This window comes from Carassius carassius, chromosome 50, assembly GCF_963082965.1.
Source record: "Carassius carassius chromosome 50, fCarCar2.1, whole genome shotgun sequence".
NCBI classification, from domain to species: Eukaryota; Metazoa; Chordata; class Actinopteri; order Cypriniformes; family Cyprinidae; genus Carassius; species Carassius carassius.
This window is the reverse complement of record NC_081804.1, coordinates 6,840,282-6,861,666: the sequence shown is the minus strand read 5'-3', so window position 1 is coordinate 6,861,666 and position 21,385 is coordinate 6,840,282. Positions and strand designations below refer to the sequence as shown.

General features: G+C 37.7%; 1 protein-coding gene across 2 annotated transcripts; it reads right to left on the bottom strand.

Annotated features, from left to right (window-relative positions):
* Window positions 1-9: 9 nt before the first annotated feature.
* On the bottom strand, window positions 10-20,709 carry LOC132133748 (SNF-related serine/threonine-protein kinase-like). 2 transcript variants are annotated; one of them, XM_059546685.1, is made up of 6 exons: window positions 20,450-20,709; window positions 13,798-14,475; window positions 6,383-6,524; window positions 3,746-3,958; window positions 3,519-3,635; window positions 10-3,368 (listed from the first exon to the last, which is right to left on the bottom strand). In XM_059546685.1, the coding sequence occupies exons 2-6, from the start codon at window positions 14,384-14,386 to the stop codon at window positions 2,192-2,194; spliced, it is 2,238 nt and encodes a 745-aa protein (XP_059402668.1). In that variant the 5' UTR covers window positions 14,387-14,475; window positions 20,450-20,709; the 3' UTR covers window positions 10-2,191. The 2 variants fall into 2 exon arrangements, with proteins under 2 accessions (XP_059402668.1, XP_059402669.1); XM_059546686.1 differs by lacking the exon at window positions 20,450-20,709 and adding an exon at window positions 18,983-19,005.
* Between the last annotated feature and the right edge of the window lie 676 nt (window positions 20,710-21,385).

Genomic DNA, 21,385 nt, shown 5'->3' with positions numbered 1-21,385 from the left:
ACACAAGAGGCAGTTTAATCAGTTTTAATAAATAAATATAAAAATAAATTAATCTCATTGAGTCATAGTTTAGTAAGGGTCAATGGGACTATAGACAAACCCAAATCCAACTTTCGCTGTAAAGCGATTACAGATGTTTGATGGATTGAGACCCATGTCAAATGAGAAACTTCAAAATAAGTAGAAAATAAAATGCTGATTATGAAAATATAGTGCATGTCTAACTTTACATCATTCTGCCCTCTGATTGGTCCAGAAGGTTGTACTTACAAATCATCCCAGGTCAGGATGGCTGTTTCTTGATTAAACATAGTGAGGGAATGAAAATTCAAATTTCAGAACTTACTGGGATGAAATTTGTCTATATTTCTTGCTATCTCTCCCCAAAGCACCGCTAACATTATTGTGCCATTCTTGTGCATTTGGTCAAGCTTATTTGTGGTCCATGATATTGCAACAAAATAAGTGTATTTGACATTTGCACTTTCATTGTCTACATGTGACCAAAAAATTTAATTCACCGGTGACAGGTGCGCAGAAACTTATGAACATGTGAAGTGACTGAATTGCTTTGATGTCTTTTAGAGTACCAAAGTAACAGTAACCACAGTCACATTTGCTATCTAAATTTTTAAGATGTGTTTAGGCTGTTTAGGAGGTAAAAACAACAGTAACCGCTAGCTTCACTCATACCATTGCATCATACGAAGGCTGGATTTTCAATGTACATTTTAAGATACTCAGATACACTATTTAGCGTTACGTTTGCATACAACTTTTCAAATGTATTTACAACTATGACACAAGAAACTATATGACCTTTTTGTCAGTCAACTATTGTAATCAAACTGCTACGTTCACTGATTAAGATCTAAAATGGAGGGTTGAAATGCTTGGTATGTATATGGTGCAATGGTCAAAATACAACATCTTACCAATAGCATAATATGTCCAAAAGATTATATACACTGTACATGACTGGATGTTTCAAACAGCTTATAACCTTACAATGCATGTTAAAGATGCACCCAGAGGCAGACGATAAAAAACCCCCCAGAATGTTATGTAATAATTCTCCCTCTATTATCTCATGTAAAAAAAAGAAAGAAAAGGAAAAAATGTCTGTCACCATCTTTCCAAAAAACCCTTGATAACTCTCTAATACTTGATAAAAGCTTCATAATATTAATCCATATTAAAAGAATTAGCAGTTCTAAAACAAACCCTAAAATATAGCTCCAGGAAGACCAGTCTTCTGTTTTGTGTCCATTTCACAAAAAGTCTCTTGTCATAACCTCTCAGAATAATCTCTGTTCGATCCCTCTTCTTGTTTTTTTTGAAAATATATCACAGATATATTTAGCATCTTTCCTTTTTCAGTCCCCTGCTCACAAAATACTAATGCTACGCTAAGCTGTTCTGATTAAGCATGCTCTCATAACCATGCTCCCAAACTGTCACTGTATCAATGTGGCGATGAGTTCTGCTTCCTGCCCCACTGCCTGAGGGTACAGATGCTAGCAAACATGCTAGCATGAGACAGTGGTGTGGGAACAACTTAAACAATGCCACAGCATGCAACTTCTTAAAAGTTCAGAGCAAGACCACTGCCTCAAAGTTGCCTGCAAAAACAAACCAAATGAAAACAAAAAACTTGTCAGGACTACTAAATTAGCCACTAGTTCTTGAATCTAAACATCCACTGTTGTGATTGTTTATCATATGTTTTTGTGTTGGCTTCTTATGTGTTTTTCTGAAGCATGGTCTTCACCAACTCACTCAGCGATACGACTAAACTCGGTGGAACTCTTATTGTGGTAAAGATATTACAGTGCAAAATGACAAGTTATTGAATTAAAGCTCCTACGCTAGCAAGACATACGCCATTTCTAATAAAAGTCTCTGAGATAGCACAGAATATAGTGAGCAGTGTCAGTAGATACAGGTGTTCATACACACAGCATTGCCAAGAGGATAACTGTTATACAGGAAAGCAGCAAGGAATGCCGGGTAGGGAAAGAAAATAAAGATATAGAATAAGTAGATTGTGTGGAAAAGCACCTCTGAGGTTACAGTATGAGGTGAGAACACACATTTTTTTTGTCTGAACAACTCCAGAGAGTTGCAGGGTTGTAGAGGTTGGATGGTTTCTGTTGACATCAGTTTGTTCCTTGAACTCAGATTACAACCTCTACAACACATGGCAGCAGTTGTACTGTGCAAATGGGAGAAGCTTTTCTTTAGATGTGGGCTGAATGTTGAAGGACAAGGCTTTCTCACAGAGTGGGAACTGCAGCAGACATTCTCGCAAGTTTACGTTCTTAACCTTGCTGGGATCAGCCCGGACAGCAGGGTCAATATTTGTGTCCCTGGTTCCCTGGAGGCCTTTCTGAGGTTTAGGTTGTACCTCCTCAGGTTTTTCAACTTCACCTGCATTCTTACGCATCTCCACCCCATCAGGACCCAGGTCCACACAGTGGTTCCTTGGCAGGGACCTTGGGGAATCACAAGCAGTTGACACAACCCCGACTTCAAGCAGTCGAGATTTGGCTAAAATGTTATTGTTGTTTTCTAGAGTGTCCTTTGAAGGCTCACTCTGTCCCCAGCAGCACTGTACAACATCCATTCTGGGAGGTGGTGAAAGTTCATCTATATTTGGACCTTGAATCTGTTCTCCTTCTTGCTCAACTAAAGACAAGCTAGGGTGTGTGAAAACACTCTTGTCCTTTCCTCTACTTGGTTGCTCTGTGTGGTTTAACTCTTCCACATGGGCTTCAGTGTTTGTGGGCATCTGTACTTGATGTTCCATGGTGCCAGAAGTGACGTTAGACACTGAATCCAAAGGCTTCTTCTGCTCTTCTGTGATTTCTGACCCTTCCTCAAGTTCCTCCTCCTCAGCCAGAGTTTCACAGTTTCTCATCACTTTACAAGACGGCTTCCCTGTTCTCTTCTGAATCTCTGATTGCAAAGATGTTCTAGAAGGTTTTAAGAGGAGATCTGTAGAAGGAAGAGGATCCAATTTACCTGGTGCCCCCATCTTCACTTCATCCCTGTTCTGCTCATTTTCATCATCCTCATCCTCTTCTTCCTCACAGATCTGCTGTAAGGCTCCAAGGCTCTTGACAGTAGGTTGGTCCGGAGGGCGCAGATTGAGGCTCAAGCATGGAGCCATGCTGCAAAAGTCACTGAAGGAGTTGTCATGACGGTTGGGTTTGGGAGCAAGCAAGTCCCCAGACTCACTCACACCACGTCGTACATAGCTGGCAGACACAGAACCGAGAGGCGCTAAGGGACCTAGAGGTGTTCCTTTTAGTGTATCAGTCTGGGGCACTTGGCTTACCAAGTCCAGTGGTTCTGACATGGGTCTCCTGTAACGTAGCCAATAACAATATTAAGTACAATGTATTAGGAAAATTTATGTACCAAGGGTTATGTGGTAAGATTAGTTCTACAACATAAAGTGATAAAATACCTTCAGATCCAAAATTATGTATATGTTTAAGATTACAGGAACTTACTGTGTATGTCTTTGTTCAGGAGAGAGACTTGGCTGCTCTTGCTTTTCTCGAAGGAGTCGTTCTCCCAGCAAGTAATACGTAGCTGTGATGTGGTTGTATTTGTCAGCCTCCAGTGCTCTATCAAAAAATACACATTTGTATTGTTAACTTACATAATGCAACTCTAAAGAGGCTAGGCTATTCTGAGACCAAAAGAAATTATCTAAAATGAATAAAGAGATACCCACTCCTGGATGGCATCTCGGTCAGCAATGCTCCCACTGATCATGGCCTGCAGTATGAACTCATGCTCCTCAGGTAACAAGCTGCGGTGGGAGGTAAGCGGGGCAACTGTGTACCCAGCAGGCGAAGGGTCAACACCCTGCAACCAAGGGTGACTCTCTATCTCTGTGAGAGATGCTCGTTTAGCAGGATCTCTCTGCAGCATATGTGAAATCAAGCTGAGGAAAAAAGGAAAATAAGAAGGAGAGAATGATGAAAGATTGTTATTGCTTTTTTACCAAAGCAGAATGAGAACATCAGACATAACCTTCTGTCAGGGGGAAAAGAAAAAAGAAAAATCCCATCTTCTCAAACAGACTTGATTTTGTCCCCCTTCATCACTCTTGCCTCCATCTCACTTAATTTCAGTATCATCTACTTGCAATTTCAATACTTTCCTTTTCTAGCATTCTTAATAAATATTCTCTGCCTAGCTGACAGGCGTTGATTGCACAGGTGCATCTTGCCGTCAGAGGAGACGGAATGAAAAGGAAGTGCTTATCTTTCTGCTGATTAATATTCATGAGCACCTGTAGAGAATTGTAGCACCCAGCTTGTTTATTCAAGGCATTTGAGTGTTTATTTCACTGCGGTACTGGCACACATTTATGAAACGTGCATCTCACATAGATGACCAGCAGGGGAAGATGTTTTCCCTTTCGAAGTGCGTTATTTTTTAGGACTCTGGGTGTTTGTGTTTATAATCCCACGTGCTCCATTGCCCTTGAACATCAGCAGAGTCTCTTGGTTTGTTTAACCTCAAGACCTTAAATAGCCGTGAGGATGAAGGTTCGGGGGAAAAAAGCGAACTACAGATGAACAGCAAGATGAAAGTATGCCTGAAGACACAAGTGTTCTCCTCTAAGAAAACCCTTCCCATTAAAGGAAGCTTTTGATTGTGGTTAAGGTCATGTGACCCAGTCACTATGTTTGGCTGTGCAGCCAAGCCGAGATGTCTAACACACACTTGTACACACACTCATGCACAATTGACTGATTCATACCTAAACTCAAGCCTGAGAGCTGTTGCTCGGGGGATGTTCTGACTACAAATAGCCTGGAATAAACCCACTTAAAAATAACTTCACTCTGACAAAAGGCAGCCTTGTGTAAAAATCTGGTCACTATCGAGCTGCAGTGAACCCAATTAAAATCAGACTTGTGCACCATTTAGATATTTAATATTTAATCAATTGTGTGGTTCTTAAATGTAAAATCTTTTATAAAATACTGAACAAATTTTTGAGAAATAAATCTCATCATCTGAGCACAAAAGTTTTCTATATAAGAGAATTAATAGTCATAATTAGTCAACAATTAATCATGTAATTATGTATTGTTGCAAACATTTGTGTGACTTAATTTCAATTCAAATCCAAATTCCAAATCATCACCAACCCTTCATAAGAGCATTACAATGTTATGATTCAAATAATATAATAAAGCTTAAGAAGTGAAGTGCATCTAATTGAGCTGGAATATCTAGTTAAAGCCCTTATAAAAAAAAAAAATAGGGAGTTGTCTTGACTTGTTAGTTTCAATATCCATCACCTGGTCCAAGGATGGAAATTCTGTGTCTGTCATAACTTGCTCCTAAATCCAAACTCCAAGAACATTTGCTCATTCAAAAAGAAGCCTAGTTGGCTTGCTTAAGCATGATTTAGAGAGCCACAACCTGTGATTGGCTGGTACAAGTAGGTGTAAACAGATAAAGTACAGTATGTTCAGATGAACTCCGGTCTACACATAGGTATGAAGTTTGGCATGAAAGTGGTACAGACTGTAGTGCAAGGGTGTGGTGTTTGAGACTACATCCTGCCAGTTCTCAGAGAGAAACAACAACAACAACAACAATGGCACACAACAACAATGGCACACAGGACATCTTAAAAACTAGTCTTCAAATACTCAAGCATGTTTTTGTGGGCATGCATCAGATCAGCATGCAATATCTTTGTGGAAAGGGTTTTACCAGGGTCATGTCCTTGGTAATACTGCTTTCCAGAAATAGTGAACTCGACAGCGCCAGCATGGAAACAAAAGACTATTTATATATGACATCTGCTGACCCTGAAGAAAACACTATGTAGATTTAATAAAACTTGTTACATAATGGCTAACTACTATCACGGCGAAGAGAAGATGATTGAGATTTCAACACAATGCAAAAACATATTTTCCAGTGAAAACATTAAAACAAGTTTCATTTATGTCAGAAGCAAAATTGCATAAGATAACATATGATTACTTGTTTTCAAAGAATACATCTTAAATTATATTCATACCCCAAATATTTTCTCTTGTTTTATGCTTAAATGTAATGAGGTTTATGCTTTAAAGAAGAAAATAACAAATGCCAGTGGCGTAAGAAAAATGAACTAATAAAGCGCATGTTGTAGGAAAAACAAGTCTTTATATGTAATGCAATTTTGCTTCAAGTAAAAAATACAAAAATACTGATAAAGAGGGATTTTTATTTACTTATTTTTGCAGTGCATAAATAAATACATAATAGCCTCCAGCCTTCTGGATTAAAACTAAGAAATCTGTTTTTTAGTTGGTTGTGTGTCTGAGAAAAATCAAAGCTCAGATGACATACGTACTCTTTGCATTCTGGAGAGATGTGGTTTGGCACATTGTAGCGACAGTCCATGATCATGATGAGGGTCTCGCTGTCATTGGTCTCTTGAAAGGGTGGGTGTCCACACACTAGCATATAGAGGATCACACCCAGTGACCAGATATCTGAAAGACACACAATAACATCTCAAACTTCATCTAAAAAATGTCTTATTATTCGCAACATTAGTTTGTGTAAAATATTGCACAAATTTTAAGTAGGCCTTTATATAAAAATGTCCATTAAATTAAATTTAGTTTTGTCAGCATACTTTAGAAAAAAATATCCATCACTATGATTTGAAGATGCAATCATAACCAAATCAAATTGTTGTCAGAGTAAATATTTACACCCCTAAAGAGAAGTGTAAAAGGGGACACAGAACAAAACAGAAGTCCTCATGTGACACACACTCACACTATTAAAACCAACCAATACACAAAGAGAGGTTAAGCAAAACTAATACACAAATAAAACCAGCCTTAACCTTTTCAGAGTCAATGTATGTCCTCAGACAATAATTAACTTTTAACCAATCATTAATCGTCAATTGCTATGCCTATGGGGCCCTATAGACATGTGTTTCTGACTGAATTGTCCCTGAAATGCTTCTCCATCCAACTCTGTGTCAACCAAGGATCCCAGGAAGTCTTACAGAACATCATGAATCCAAGAACAGAGTGAAACGGACAAGAAAAACAGAAAAAAGTAAGAGAGGGGGAGTGTATGTCCCACAAGGGATGTGTTTGCTTTAGTGGCGTACTTTTCCATGGTGGCGTTCCAAGAAAACAAGCTTCCTCTTTTAATTTTTTTCAGCTGTGTGACATGCATAGAGCATGTGAAAAAAAAAACTTACAAATATGGGTGAGAGGTCTAGGTTTTCCTCTTTTAAGTGGAATGATTTAGTAGGATCAGTTTAGATTTTCTCAGATAGATTACTTGTTTCATATTCATAACATTTCATTTAACCTTTGATTACAAAATGAAAGAGTACTGAGAATGTGCTCATTCATAGTTTTGGTCTAGTAGCACTGACCTAACCGGCAGTTAAATATGGCTGTGGTATTCTTGAAGCTCCATTACGGCGTTTATAGAAATTCAGAAAAGGCCAGAGGATGAATGCAAACATTACATCCCACTGATGTTAGTTTTTTAGGTTGAGTAATTTTAGTGCTTAAATGTAAAATAAAATATATAAAAAAAACTTTTATCATTTTCACTTAGTTTATTATTTTTTTTAATGGTTTAATTTTGTTTAAGGAAAATAACCCTATCTTGGTTCCCAGATGACCCACCTAGTATTTGAAAAAAGCAATTCACCCAAAAAAGCCTTTAAAGTAAATCCATCTGTGTGTTATTCCATTTAATCAACAGCTTCAAATCTGGCATACTGGTTTCAGTGTGTGTGTGTGTGTGTGTGTGTGTGTGTGTGTGTGTGTGTGTGCACGCAAGAGAGTACAAATTCTGTGTGAAAGAGCATGAATCAGAGCAAAGGATCAGCCTGAGAGACAGTCCAGAGAAACAGCATTGTCCAAACAGTGTCTTTAACTGCTCTAACAATCAGCCCTCTCTTCTGCATGTTCCTCCACAGATACAGACAGACATGAGCGCTATGTCTCGCACTGGCACACGCATACATGCAGCACGTCATTTAATGCCTATATTGAAAGGTCCAAATTAGATTTTTTTTTAAGCACACTCAAATGCTCTTAATATAAAGAGCCAGCCTTAATATATGGCCAGACATAAACTTTGACACATATAAGATATGCAGTTGTTTCTTAGGTTTGTTCTTAGTAAGAAGACATCTGCCTTGACAAAAAATGTTATGTGTGGAGGTGGCAGAAATAATGAGTTATTGTAAGTTTTTCTTGTTGTATCTTGTTAAAATAAAATTAGTCACAGCAAGACTCTTAGAGGCCCAGAGCGAGCTCAGTTTTAAGTGTAGCACACCTCTTGTGTGTGAGTGCCATGTGACTGTAGTTTACACAGTACACATTACACACAATGAAGGCTACCAAGGAACTGCTGTGTGTGTTTATCTGCATTGAGATTACATAATGTGACAACTGTGTGTGAAACAGAATGTCTCTGGACTTGAGGTCTTGAACAGATTCTAAGAACTCAAATTGTCTTTATAAAATCTATAGTAGAGATGCACTGTTTGGAATCACTGTCTTGCATCTAATCTTTAGAATGTTTAAAAATCTCTGAAAATCTGGAATCTCCCATTCCCTTTTAAGAGCAAGATGCGCTCGCACCATGGCGGTTCGCTATTTACATGGCTGAATTTGTTGGCGGAGAAGCTGAACGATTCTCAAAGCGAAGAAACCAATCTGCTCGTGCGCGAAGTTAAAGCGCGCGAGCAGATCATCTACGGGACAAGCAGGAATCCACCAGAGCTCCACGCGATGAGTCATTTAATATATATGTGTGTGTATTAGCACGAATGTTCAATTAATTAGAAAATTTCATTCATCATTATAAGTAGTAATAGGCTTAATTGCAAATAGGTAGCCTAATTCAAATACACGCAATGACTATCCATCATTACATTTTTATATTTATGTAGTCTGCACAATAATATTCTTTTACACTAATCCTTTTGTTTTTAATATTTGGCATGTTTTCACGTGAACGAGTAAGTCTATTGTCTTGCGTCGCATTGCGCCGGATGTATGATAGGGCCCTGACTGTGTGTGTGAGTTTGTGAGATGTTACTGAGTCAGTCTCTCCCAGCTTAACTATCTCAGAACATCTCTGATCAGCAACCTGAATACTGATGACACTGAGCTGCTTCACGCACACACACAGATAGAGAGATAGATGATGGGGGGGGGGGGGGGGTATTTCAGTCATAGTGATGATTTTCCATTGATTTCTATTGTTTTTACAAAGAGATATATTTTCTAGCCCTAACCCTAACCCTTATGCATACAGTACATTATTTTAATTAAGCCATTTTCCTCATGAAATGCAACATTTGGTACCTACAAAACCTGTATGCATTCAAATGTTGTATGTTGCATTGAGTGGCAATTGCAGCTTACACAGAGAGAGCTGGCACTGAGTGACTGAACTGTTGTGAGTGGATTAGAGCAGAGCAGCTGATTACTGACTATGGATAAAACCTCTCACTGAGCTAATGAATATTCAGCCATGCACAAACATAGACCGGCTTGAAAAAATAAAAAATATTGCACATGAACATACAGACCATTTGCTGTTCACAAGTTCAAACTATAGATATCAGCTTCCCAGAAAGATGTTCTACTCTTCCCATCTCTCTCTCCTGCTACTGGTGTTAATGGCATCAGCTTGACCTAGAACTGCTAGACAAGAAAGCTTTCCAGATGAGGTTTCAGATGCCAGCCTGTGCCCAGCAAACTTCAGTAGCCGATTAATCAACCAGGCAGTGGGCCACAGGGTCATCCGATGGGCACTGCCGTCCTGATGATGGATTGAACAGACTAGTACATGAAATACAAACACATCCAGATCACCTATGTTATTAGATTTCTATTTTTGATGCTAATAAAATGTAAATAGGCACTTCAAGTACAAAAAATCTTTAAAATGAAAATAGAGAATACTATGAAGTGCACATTTATATTGTTAGCTAGCTCATTTGCATTTTATAATAGAAAATAAAGTATCAAAAGGGAGGATAAAAAGCTTCTCATATCTGTTGTCATGGATGTCAAAGATACAGGCCTATTATTATTAATAATTTGTTATGAATATTGATATCCTTTTTTGCTTATAATTATTGATCAAATTAATATTACCATTTTAATATTTCACTTTAAAACGAAAACACGTTTTTAAAAATAAATATTTTTTTATTATTATATTACTTTATAATAATAGGTTTATTTTACCCTGCAACATATAAATACAATACAATACTATTATTTACTGCTTTCTTATGAATTTCTTCATTTTCAAAAATGCTTTTATTTTGACTGAAAAACCACAGGGAGACCTTGAAGCTTCTCTTTTGCTGACAACAGGCAATGTCAGTTTATAAGCATTTCTCAATTGATTCAGGAATTTTAGCAAGATGGTTGCCACATGTTGTGCTCCCAAATGCACACTATAAGGGATTTAAAGCAGATGGATCTTAAGTTCATGTGAAGCAGCATTTACTGTGAACCAAAACACTATAAACTGCAGATCACGAGTTGCCATTCCTCACTCTGAAACATGCTGTGCATATATTTATAGCACTTGAAAGCAAAATTATGCTATAGCTTTAGCTTAGTTAGTGCTGTGATTTATTTTGATTAATTGTGTAGCCCTGCAAAGGATATGTGTCCAATTCTACAGTATTTTACCGTAAATGCACCTGTGAAGTTGGTAGAAGCTAGCTAAATTAGCGAGATGCTAAAATGGGCAAGTTCTGAGACATGCTCTCAACTTCAAAAACCATGAATTAGGAACCACTGAGATCTGAATTGCTCAATGTATTCGAGTTAATATGCTAACTGTCAAATTACAGTTATAGGAAAGCTTCACCATTGTGTTTACATGCGTGTTTACTGTTCGTTCTGACTGGCCCAGTAAGTTAAACATTTATAAATCATGACTACTCAGCCATTATCTACCTGCTCTAGTTCTATCATGGATAGATTTTGCTTGGAGAGAGGTGAGACAAGCCATCAGGTTCACACGCTTCTAGCATCCTAGCATGTATGTGTGAGTATAGCCTCCTTTGCACGCTTTGCTGGGTCTCAGCAGAGACTGACCCAGTTTGTGCAGATCTAATCCTGGCAAATGCAGCCACAGTTAGAATTACTGTCCCTCCGTCTCATGACACTCTGGCAGAAAATATCATACAAATATGATATTAATAATGTCAGAGCAGAGGAGCGGAAGGGTACACATGGCAGCTCAGCACACATCTGTGCTTTAGAAATCCCTAGTGAACTGGAACGAGAGGAAGACAGCAAGAGAGACAGACAGGTTCAGTGTCAGTCCTGATAGTCTTCATCCTCCTGTCTGTGTCACAACGTGAAGCTTAAGTGTCCTCTAAAGTCTGTCTATCTCTCTGGCTCTTCACTTGTCATACACTGAGTCTTCAGCTTCAGGACATTTTTTCAGCGTTTGTCATGAGTGTTGCGTTTTTAAGACAGTGTGTCAAGCTAAAAATAGTCCAACTTCCAAAACACATCCCTAGATCCCTATGTTCTGTTCTATTCTGTTGCACTAAAACTATTTTTGAATACAAGAACTTGATTTGTATGAATGCACCCTAAGAAACACATCAGATCAAGATCAGGGAAACCCAAAAACGGCCTAATTATTTCAAGTTTCCCCAAGACGGAATAGTCAATTAGTCATTTGGGCAACCTAATGACTTTGGAATATTTTTAAATATGTAGTTTTTACACGTCTACTATTTGAAACTATGAATCTTCAGAATCTTTGAATCCATTTAAAATCTATAAAATTATCTTTAAAAATCTTTGAAACTGTAAATTGTTCAACCTATTGGAATCTCATAATCTATTAATCTTTACAACTACACATCTCTATAATCTTTCAGTCTATTTAGAATCTATAAATCTTTAGAATTTTAAAATCTGTGAATCTTTCAAACTATGAACCCTTATAAAATCTATTCCAAATCTATGAAGAATTAGAATATTTAGATGAGAATCTTCAGACCCATGTATCTAATATTTTAATCCATAAATCTATTAATCAAGCTATAAAATCTTTGAAACTATGTAACTTTCAGCCTTTGGAATTTTCAAACCTGTGAATCTTTTTAACTATCAATCTTTAGAATCTTTGAATCTATGTTAAATCTATGCAGCACGTAAAAGCATCATCAAGCATAATCATTTGAATGTTCAAGATCTGTTAATCTATACATAATTAATTATTTGAAACTGAATTTTCATAAATTTGTAATCTTCAAATATTTACAATCTTGGAATTCTAAAGATTCTTTGGAATATTTGGAATCACTGGCATTCTAGGATCTTCAGAACCTAATAATCTTTAGAATTGTTTGAATCTTAGAATCTCAGAGCAGTGAAATGGAAAAGTACATACTGTAGTTTAAAGTCTGTGCTCTAGAAAGCTCTGTTGAGCTGGATCAAGACAAGTAACAGGAAAGACAAAGAGAGACAGAACAATTTGTTGTTTGTCCTGTTACACTTCATCCTCCTGTCTGAGTCAATGGTACTGTTCTCTAAACTAAATTCTGTCTCTCTTCTTGCCTCAGTCTCCCTCTCATTGAATCTGTCTGTCTCTCTCCATACACATCTATCTCTCTCTCTCTAAATCTGCTTTCTTTTCATTTCTCCTTCTCTCTTTGCAATACAATGAGTCTCTAGAGCTTAATAAGGTGACTGGGTTTGAACAATGGAATGGATGATGGATAGAAGGAACGTGAGTTCACGGCTAGCCACATTCATCCTCCAAACAATTTTCAAAGACACAACATTATAGCACATACTGCACAAGATAGTCCCAGATCAAAGCACTACCTGACACAACAGAAAAATGTACAACAGACAGCAAAAACATTCTATACATCACTGTGGCTAGATGATATGGATTTTAATGGTCTTTTGTCAATGTCAAAAGTAAACAATGTTTGGAATCCATTTCACTACCCTTAAATTTTCTAGATACTCAATGAGAATTTGGCTCTTATGCCAGTTTACTGCAGGGATTCTGAATGCAGTGAATTGACTCGTGTAGTTCTGACCTGACACAAATCTCCTAGCTTGACCCCTGCTAGAGCACAGATGTGCTGTTTATTCAGTAGATGATTTCTGCTTGGCAAAACAGCGATTAAACTCAGAAGAGGCATGTGGGGAGAGGGTAGGATCAACGACGAGAGAAGAGTGAAGCATCCCGGTGTTCTTGTGACACAGACACAGAGTTTGATGTGCAGGCCTGCGCCCTTCACGATTTAATCCCTTGGTGGATTAGTTTGACTGCGCTGCATGCAAATTAAGAGCCTGAACGGACACAATTTAGCATCTACTGAAGACTGATTGACTGAATAAAATGACAAACAGATAGAAGAGAAACAATCTTCAATCTTTTCAAATCAAATTTCAATCTTTGAAACTGTAAAACCTACAAATCTTTGAAACTACGAATCTTAGGAATCTCTTTTGAGTCTATGAATCTTTCAAATGTTTTTTTTTCATTATTAGAATCTTAAATTCACGAATCTTTCAATATTTGAAATCTTACAATATATGAATCTTCTAAAGATAAAAAAATAAATCTATGAGTCTTTAGAGCTATTAACCTTCGGAATCTATGAATCTTGCAATCTTTTGGCTGATTCTGAATGGGAAGTTGAATGAGAAATCAAATGTGATCTTCAGGTATTCTAAATGCAGAAAAAAAGAGAGTTTTATCACTTACCCACTGCTGGAGCATCATACTCTTCACCCAGCAGTATTTCTGGGGCAGAGTATGCCAGTGAACCACAGCTGGTCATCAACATGGTCCCAGGCTGAAAGTGGTTACTGAAGCCGAAATCTGTCAGCTTCACCGTCCCCTGCTGCCTGAAGAACACAACATTCTCTGGCTTTAAATCTCTGTGGACAACGTGCAGACGATGGCAGTAGGCTATTGCTCGTATGATCTGCGCAAAGTGCACTTTCGCCGTGTCTTCGGCCACCCCTCCTTCATGACGCAAGATGTAATCGTACATGTCACCTCCGTCGCCCAGCTCTAGGATAAGGTACAGCTTGGTCTGTGTATCGATGACCTCATACAGTCGCACTACATTGGGGTGCTGGACGAGTTTCATGCAGCGGACTTCTTGAAGCAAGTGGCCAGTCGCCAAGTCATCAAGCTTTGTTTTGTCGATGACTTTGACTGCTACTAACTGGCCTGTGAATACATGACGGGCTAGTTTGACCACAGCGAAATGGCCTTTGCCCAAGGTGCGGTCTAGGTCATATAGGCCGGCTATCTTGCCCTCGTAACCGCTTTTGGTGGCAGCCATTTTGGATCAAGTAGTGGAGGTACAGTTGGAGGACTAGGCTCTCTTACCAGAGGGAGCAGAAGGAAACTGGAGCTCTATTGAGACATCACCTGTGGAAAAACAAAAAAAGACATAATGAGACATGTAAACAGCAGACCATAAACATATTAATTGATAATGATATTTTATCTCATGTATGGAGAAAACTGATCTAATTGGTGATGCAACATCCTTGAAAACTCACTGCAACATACAGTCAACCACTCAGAAAACCTGGCAATGCCACTCCAACCATCCATAGCTTTAGTGACCCTAGCAACCGCACAGCAGCATTGACAATCACATAGCAACACCCTGGAAACCATTTATAATATCCGTGAAACCCCACAGCAACATGTTAACCAATCAAAACACCTTATCTACAGTATAGCAGTGGCCTGGTAAACATCCTTTATAGCAACACCATAGCAATGTGTCAACTACCAGTCAAAATACCATTCTAACCAACATCCTAACTACAGTATATGGGATACCTTAGCAACAACATAGCCAATAATAGCCTGGAGATATCCCATAACACCCAAACAACCTAGCAACTGTTTAGGAATTTGCTAACAACCATAAACCAGCACTCTCACTTGTGGTACAGCTTAATAGAACTTTAAAAGGTTTTCATATGGCATCAGGCTGGAAAACCCTTGCACGTTTAAGTGGAGGGGCTGTAGTGCTCTTTGTGTTGAAACAGACAGTGTTACATATAGATGTGAACTGCACTTGCTTTCATATTCACAGTGTTATTGAAGAGAGGAACATGAGTGTTTGGAGGGAGCACAATGTAAGCTGTCTAACAGGTTTATATACTGATCCTATGAATTTGCTCAAGAGAAGTCAAGTACTGTTGGTATTTGCCTATAAGAATGCCAGACACTGAACTTAAATCTTTCAAAAAAAAACAAAACAACCAATTGTCTCAGAAATAAATGATTATTATAGCCACACCAGGCTTACTTCACTGTACAGCAGTTACTTAGCAAGAGTAGTTACTAATACTATTACTAAGAAATTCAAATAAATCCACCCTATTACTTAACAGAGAACTCCTGTACTATCAGACTTATAGGGAGTGACAATAACTGCATGTCCAAGCACGAGTGTGGCTGTATACTACAATTTCAGCCGAACCTGGAAGTTACGTCATAATGCATGCTAAGACAAAACCCATTCAATACTGCGATTGCAGGCAGTGACATTAATTTTCAGGTCATCTATATTGTATTACACAAATCGTTTGCAATTACGTTGTTTCATTCAATTGATGAACATTTGTGAGTAAGAAAATTTTTATTCAGTTTTAACAGTTGGTGTACATGCAAATGTAAAACTTTAAGGGACTTTACACATCATAAATTAGTTAAAACCCAAGCAAAACAAAATTAAACAAAAACCAGACCCAAACAAAACACCAAAAAACACCACAGCACAAAAAAACAAACAAACAAAACGGCACCAAAAAACTCTTAAAATCTAATTAAATGAAATATTCTCAAACAGAGAGATAATTGATGGAACCCTGATAAAACCCTGATAAATAAATATACTCTAATGGACTGGATACAAAGAGAAGAGTGGATAAAGAGAGGAGTGAGAGGAGAAGAGTGCATTTTTGGATCTAGCGTCAGAGGAGTCGGGTGACAGAGGCATAGCACAAATGGTGTAGATCAATACCTGTAATGCTATATCATTATTAGGGTGTGTGTGTGTGTGTGTGCGTGTGTTTGTGTGGTTTGATGAAAGTAGCTGAATAGTTAATGACCTGTGAAAGAGGTTGAACAAGACACTAATGGTATGATGCCCGTCTAAGATGCCAATGTTATTGTTAACTAAAACCAAAACTAATTTAAAAAAAAAGTTTTGTTCACTGAGATACAACTGAAATAAAATCTATATAAATATTGGTGACATGCTGCCTTGGCAACTAACTGAAAATAAGTAAAATAAAATTAAAATGAAACAAATAAGTATGACAAAAACAGAAAAGCAAGTATATTTAAAAAAAGTATATAAAATTACTAAAACTAAAATGACAATTCAGATTATTAATAGATACTATAATAGTACATAAACAATACTACAATACTACGTACACTGATGCATGCTCACACACAAGAATACGTATGAAAATGAAGTATACTCAAGAGCTTTTCTTAGTTGAAATCAATGCTGCTAATATTAAGCTGCCCTTTGTCTGACAGAACAAAATTACACTTGAAAAGTTTTTATTACTCACCAACATCTCACCAAAAGCTGCATTTATTAATGATATGTTGTGTTTTCAAAGGAACAGTTCACTGAAAAATTTGAACTTTCATTGTGTGGACATTCATTGAGTGAATATTCTTCATAACATTTCCTTTTGCTTTCTCAAATGCCATGAGGGTGATTTCAATGACTGAATTATTCCATTGACAGAAGAGAATTCAATCTGTTTCAGTTTGTTTCTAAGTCAGAGCTTCCTGCTTCTAACACACTGGTGAGGTTTTGTTGCCTTGTGTGAGATGTATTTATTTAGTGGTTAAGACCGAAAGTAAAACAGAGCCAGATGAAAGAAGAATGAAAGAGCAAAAACAGTACAAGGATGTAACAAAGACCAGTTGGCCTCTATATTGAGGAAGGATAGGGCTGTCCACCCTTTCCAAGTTCAGCTCTATCATTTATAAAGCAGGGCAGTATTTCCCAAAGCGAGAGGGGAGCAGACATGGTGCTTCCTCCTGATAGCTGTTAGGCAGAAACCCAGCATCCGCAGTTAAAGATAACTCTCAGTTACACAAGACGCATACATGCCAACATACGCAGACATGGCCCTTCCTGCATTTCCTTGCCTTCCTGCAAGCGAGGAACTCGCACGTCGAGGCGTTGGGAATCAAGCAGGCTCAGCGTTTCTGCGAGAAAATGTCCGCTGCCTGAGACGCTGGGGTCCTTTGTCACCCTCTGCATGGGTGTCAAAGGCACGAAAACAGACCCGACTCATTTGTGCGCAAATACGAAACACACAAACCCTGTCAAGAGGCTCGCGGTCTGACAGGAGGCACCAGGGGAGAGGTGTGAAAGAATGAGTCATCCCGCTCTCCCTTTTGGAGAAGGGAGGGCTGATGGACGAGCAGAGTGAAGAGATGTGAAAGAGATGCAGAGTTGGGGAGAATATAATGGGGTTGCATTTAGATATGATCTCATCGCTCCATTTTCCCATCATGCAACATTGAAGGTGATGAGGTCAGCGTGGCATAGTGGGAGCTTGCGTGCCTGCTATTTGAAGTGCATTAACGTGTGCACTCACACAAACGGTAAAACATTTAAACCTCTGGTCTTTTGGTAAAATTGATATAGTACTTGCACCAACATGCAAATATTCAGACAGTGGGTCTTAATACGTTGCCTGAAATCTGCATGCAAACATTTTCACGAAAAAAAAAAAATATTTCAAATTATTTTTTTAAATACTTTTTATTTAATAAAAAAAAAAAACATTTACACCACACATATGCAAAAAAACATATTCTGGGTGGCTTTACAATTATGGTACATTAAGATGAAATTTAATATATAGATATTTAGATCTTTAGAGAGTGACAGTTTGATAATAGTCTCTAAAAGTAGTAAATGAAAGGTTCTTCAGAAAGCTCTTACATGGAAATGGTTTGGGTGGGTTTTATGCAAATGACTAACCTCTGGTCATGTGGTCGCTCATTTAGAATAACGAGGTTAAGAACAAATTCTTGTGCATTCATAGGTGTTGTGAATTGGGCCGAATGAGATCCAGTGTGTCAAATCCTAGTAAGCTGCCTAATGAGGGAAACGTTTAAGGGCACACTCCTGACTGTTCTAAAAAGGTAGGCATATGCCTCCCAAATTACCAAATTTAGTCACCAAAGTGTAGAATCTGGAAGAAGGTAATCCCAGAATACATTACATGAGTATATTTAATTCCAAATATACTCAATGGCCTTTCACACAAAACACATTTTTTGCATTCCACTGTTCTACCTTTCTATGAAAACATGACTAAATGGTCACATTTGACCGCTGAGCTGACATTTTGCAGACAAGGTGGCTTTCCATGAGCTGCTAAAGTTGAAAGTTCATCTTTTTTCCCCCACTTATTTATAATGATTCTATTTATGATTTAATTATGATGAAAATTATTTGTAAAAAAATATATTTTTACCTAATATTTGTGGACAGTGCTCAGAATATAGTGTTTAGCTTTGCTAATGCCGAACTCCATTGAAAAAAAATGGCAAGTTAAGCTCATAGTGTGCTATTTGTTGCAGACTGTTGCAAATGTATCCCTTATGAGGTTTCATGACTAATAAAATGTTATCTTAGAAGGTATACAGTGAAGTAGCTTGCTTCATTTTGATACAAAGTTCATGTGGAGAATTTATTACACACTCTTTTTATTACTTGTCTCTCTCTTTCCACTTGGTTTTAAATTTTAAAACTAAATCCTTAAACTTAACCCATAACCCAAGTTTCCAGTGACATGCAGTTTGTCTGTAAACACAAATCTGCTGCGCAGCATGACAAACAACAGCCAGTTGGAAGAAATTTGGTCCCTACATTGTAGGTGAAACTTGATCTAGGTGACCTGCGTTCCCCTCTTGTCCCAATTTCCTCAGGCCTGCCTTGTGATGGAGCTGAAGTGTCTTAGGACATTACTATGACACACACACGCACTCGTCTTATCCTTTTTAATCTGAGGCACAAAAGAATCACTGTGTAACCCACAAACCTGGTAGCTTGCCAGCAGGAGCATACACCATGTTCTAGCACATATGCTCACACACATGCATGTGCACACAAACAAACACACTGCTGAGTCTAGGACTTTGGCTGCATGCTATATATACACACTCAAGTATCTACTGTAATGCAGAACATAGAAGACCGTATACATAACAGTCTAATGACTTTATCCAGCATCCTTTGGATCGTATTACTGAGAATCTCACCTAGTATTCCATTTTCCTAGTATTTCAAGTATTCCATTTCCAAATTCCAGAAAACGTCTTACAATGCATCTCTCTTATTTTAGTTTTCATTGCTACAGGATTCTCACACTAATTAAAAAAATTCTAGCTCATTACATTTTTTATAATAATATATATTTTTTTCAATATTTTACTAAAAAAGCAATTACTTTTCTTATATTTTAATATTTCATGAACTAGAAATCTATACAATTTTATGTACAGTATTACAGCTAATACACACACACATAAATAAAAATATATAATGAATTGTAAATATACAATAAATATTTCATGAGCTAGGAAATGCTCTTTGTGAGTGAAAAGTCATGGAAATTTGAAATATTTTTTTATGACCTTAATATTCTCTAAACTATCCATGATCACAGGAACAGTTTTCTATTTTTTATGTGTTTTATTGGCATGACAAATCTTGGTACATTCAAATTGCCACAGCATTTGCAATTTCTCTGCATCTAATAAAACTTTGCAAAACAAAAACAGACATACTGTACATAAATTAATACAATAAAAGTAAAAACCTGACCCCTTCTCATTCTCTATCCTTGTCTCTGTCTCTTTGTCTTGTTTTCTTTCTCTTACCTGCTGTGTGCCATGCTGTCAGATGCCCCTGGATGTCTCCAGGGCTAGGAATATACAGAGAGGAGGATAGGGTGACTTCCATGCTGTGTGTGTGTGTGTGTGTGTGTGTGTGTGTGTGTGTGTGTAAAGGAGAGAGAGAACAGAAATGCAGGCCAGCACAATGAAAAGCCTCTGACACAATGTTCGTCTGCCAACCACATCTTCCAACTTACCTTTAATAATTCATTCTCTCTAATAGCAAAAGACCTGCTAGCTATATGAAATGACACATATAAAACAATAACTACATACATACATAATAATTAAAATCACCATTATGAACCATAACACAAACAATAACATCAAACTATTACACTCTGGCACGCTTTCAACGACCTCAATGGTATTAAACCCTGTTTTCAATTCAACAAATAGTTAAACACGCCAAACGCATTTGTATTCTATAATAACTTACCATTTAAAGTGGTAGGCAGCGTTTCAGACGTCTATGTGTAAACGAAGATTCGTTGGAAATATTCTCAGCTTCCCTCGAGTATTCTGCCGGAGGCTACACACAAAAAGATCGCTTCTTTACGGCTTGAAACATCCGCTCACTGTTGTTTTTATCAATAAATGATGCCCGCTGTCCGACCAGGACGAGGCAGTGGTGCGCGCATCGCTCCGCAGTGCAAGCGCGCTCACTTCTTCTCTAGCGCTCGAGCGCTCTCCCTCTTCTGACGTCAATGCATTCCAGCTTACCCGGACTTGAGCGATTGAAGGAGAGAGAGAGAGTTGAGGCAGGGCCACATGAAATGTTTCCGAAGTCTCAAGAACACTATTATGCAACTGGCTATAATTAGGTGAAGGGACCGTGTGGAAAAACAGCACTTGGACTGACATTCCGCTCATTTATGTGAGGTCTGAATGGATCACTTTAATGTCAGAATGTACACTATATGCAAATAAGATGACTCACTTGTGCAATCTGCACATTCTTACAAGGTCTGTAATAAGCATACAGAGAATGGAGAGAGCAACTGAAGAATGAGATATACTTAAATAGTTTTTGTTAAATTTACAGTGAAAATATTGCTGTTGAAAGTTTGTCACTAAACTATAAAATGTTACAAACGGTTTCTATTTCAAATAAACGCTGTTTTTTTTCTATTCATCAGTGAATGCATCACAAAAATTTAGTATATTACCATTTCCACAAAAATATGTAGGCAGCAAAACAATTATTTTCACTGAAAATAGTAATAAACGCTTATTGAGCACTAAATCGGTATATCATAGAATTATTTCTAATGGATCATGTGATGAGACTGGAGTTATGGCTGCTGCACATTCAGCTTTGCCATCACAGGAATAAAATTCATTAAATAATATGCATTAAAATGAAATAAAAAGT

Coding starts and splice junctions, on each gene's coding strand:
- LOC132133748 (XM_059546685.1), bottom strand. CDS start 14,386: ATGGCTGCCACCAAAAGCGGTTACGAGGGCAAGATAGCCGGCCTATAT. Junction 3,959..6,382: donor ATCTCTCCAGAATGCAAAGA/GTACGTATGTCA, acceptor TTTTTTCCTCAG/CTTGATTTCACATATGCTGC. Junction 3,369..3,518: donor CCTGAACAAAGACATACACA/GTAAGTTCCTGT, acceptor GCTACGTTACAG/GAGACCCATGTCAGAACCAC.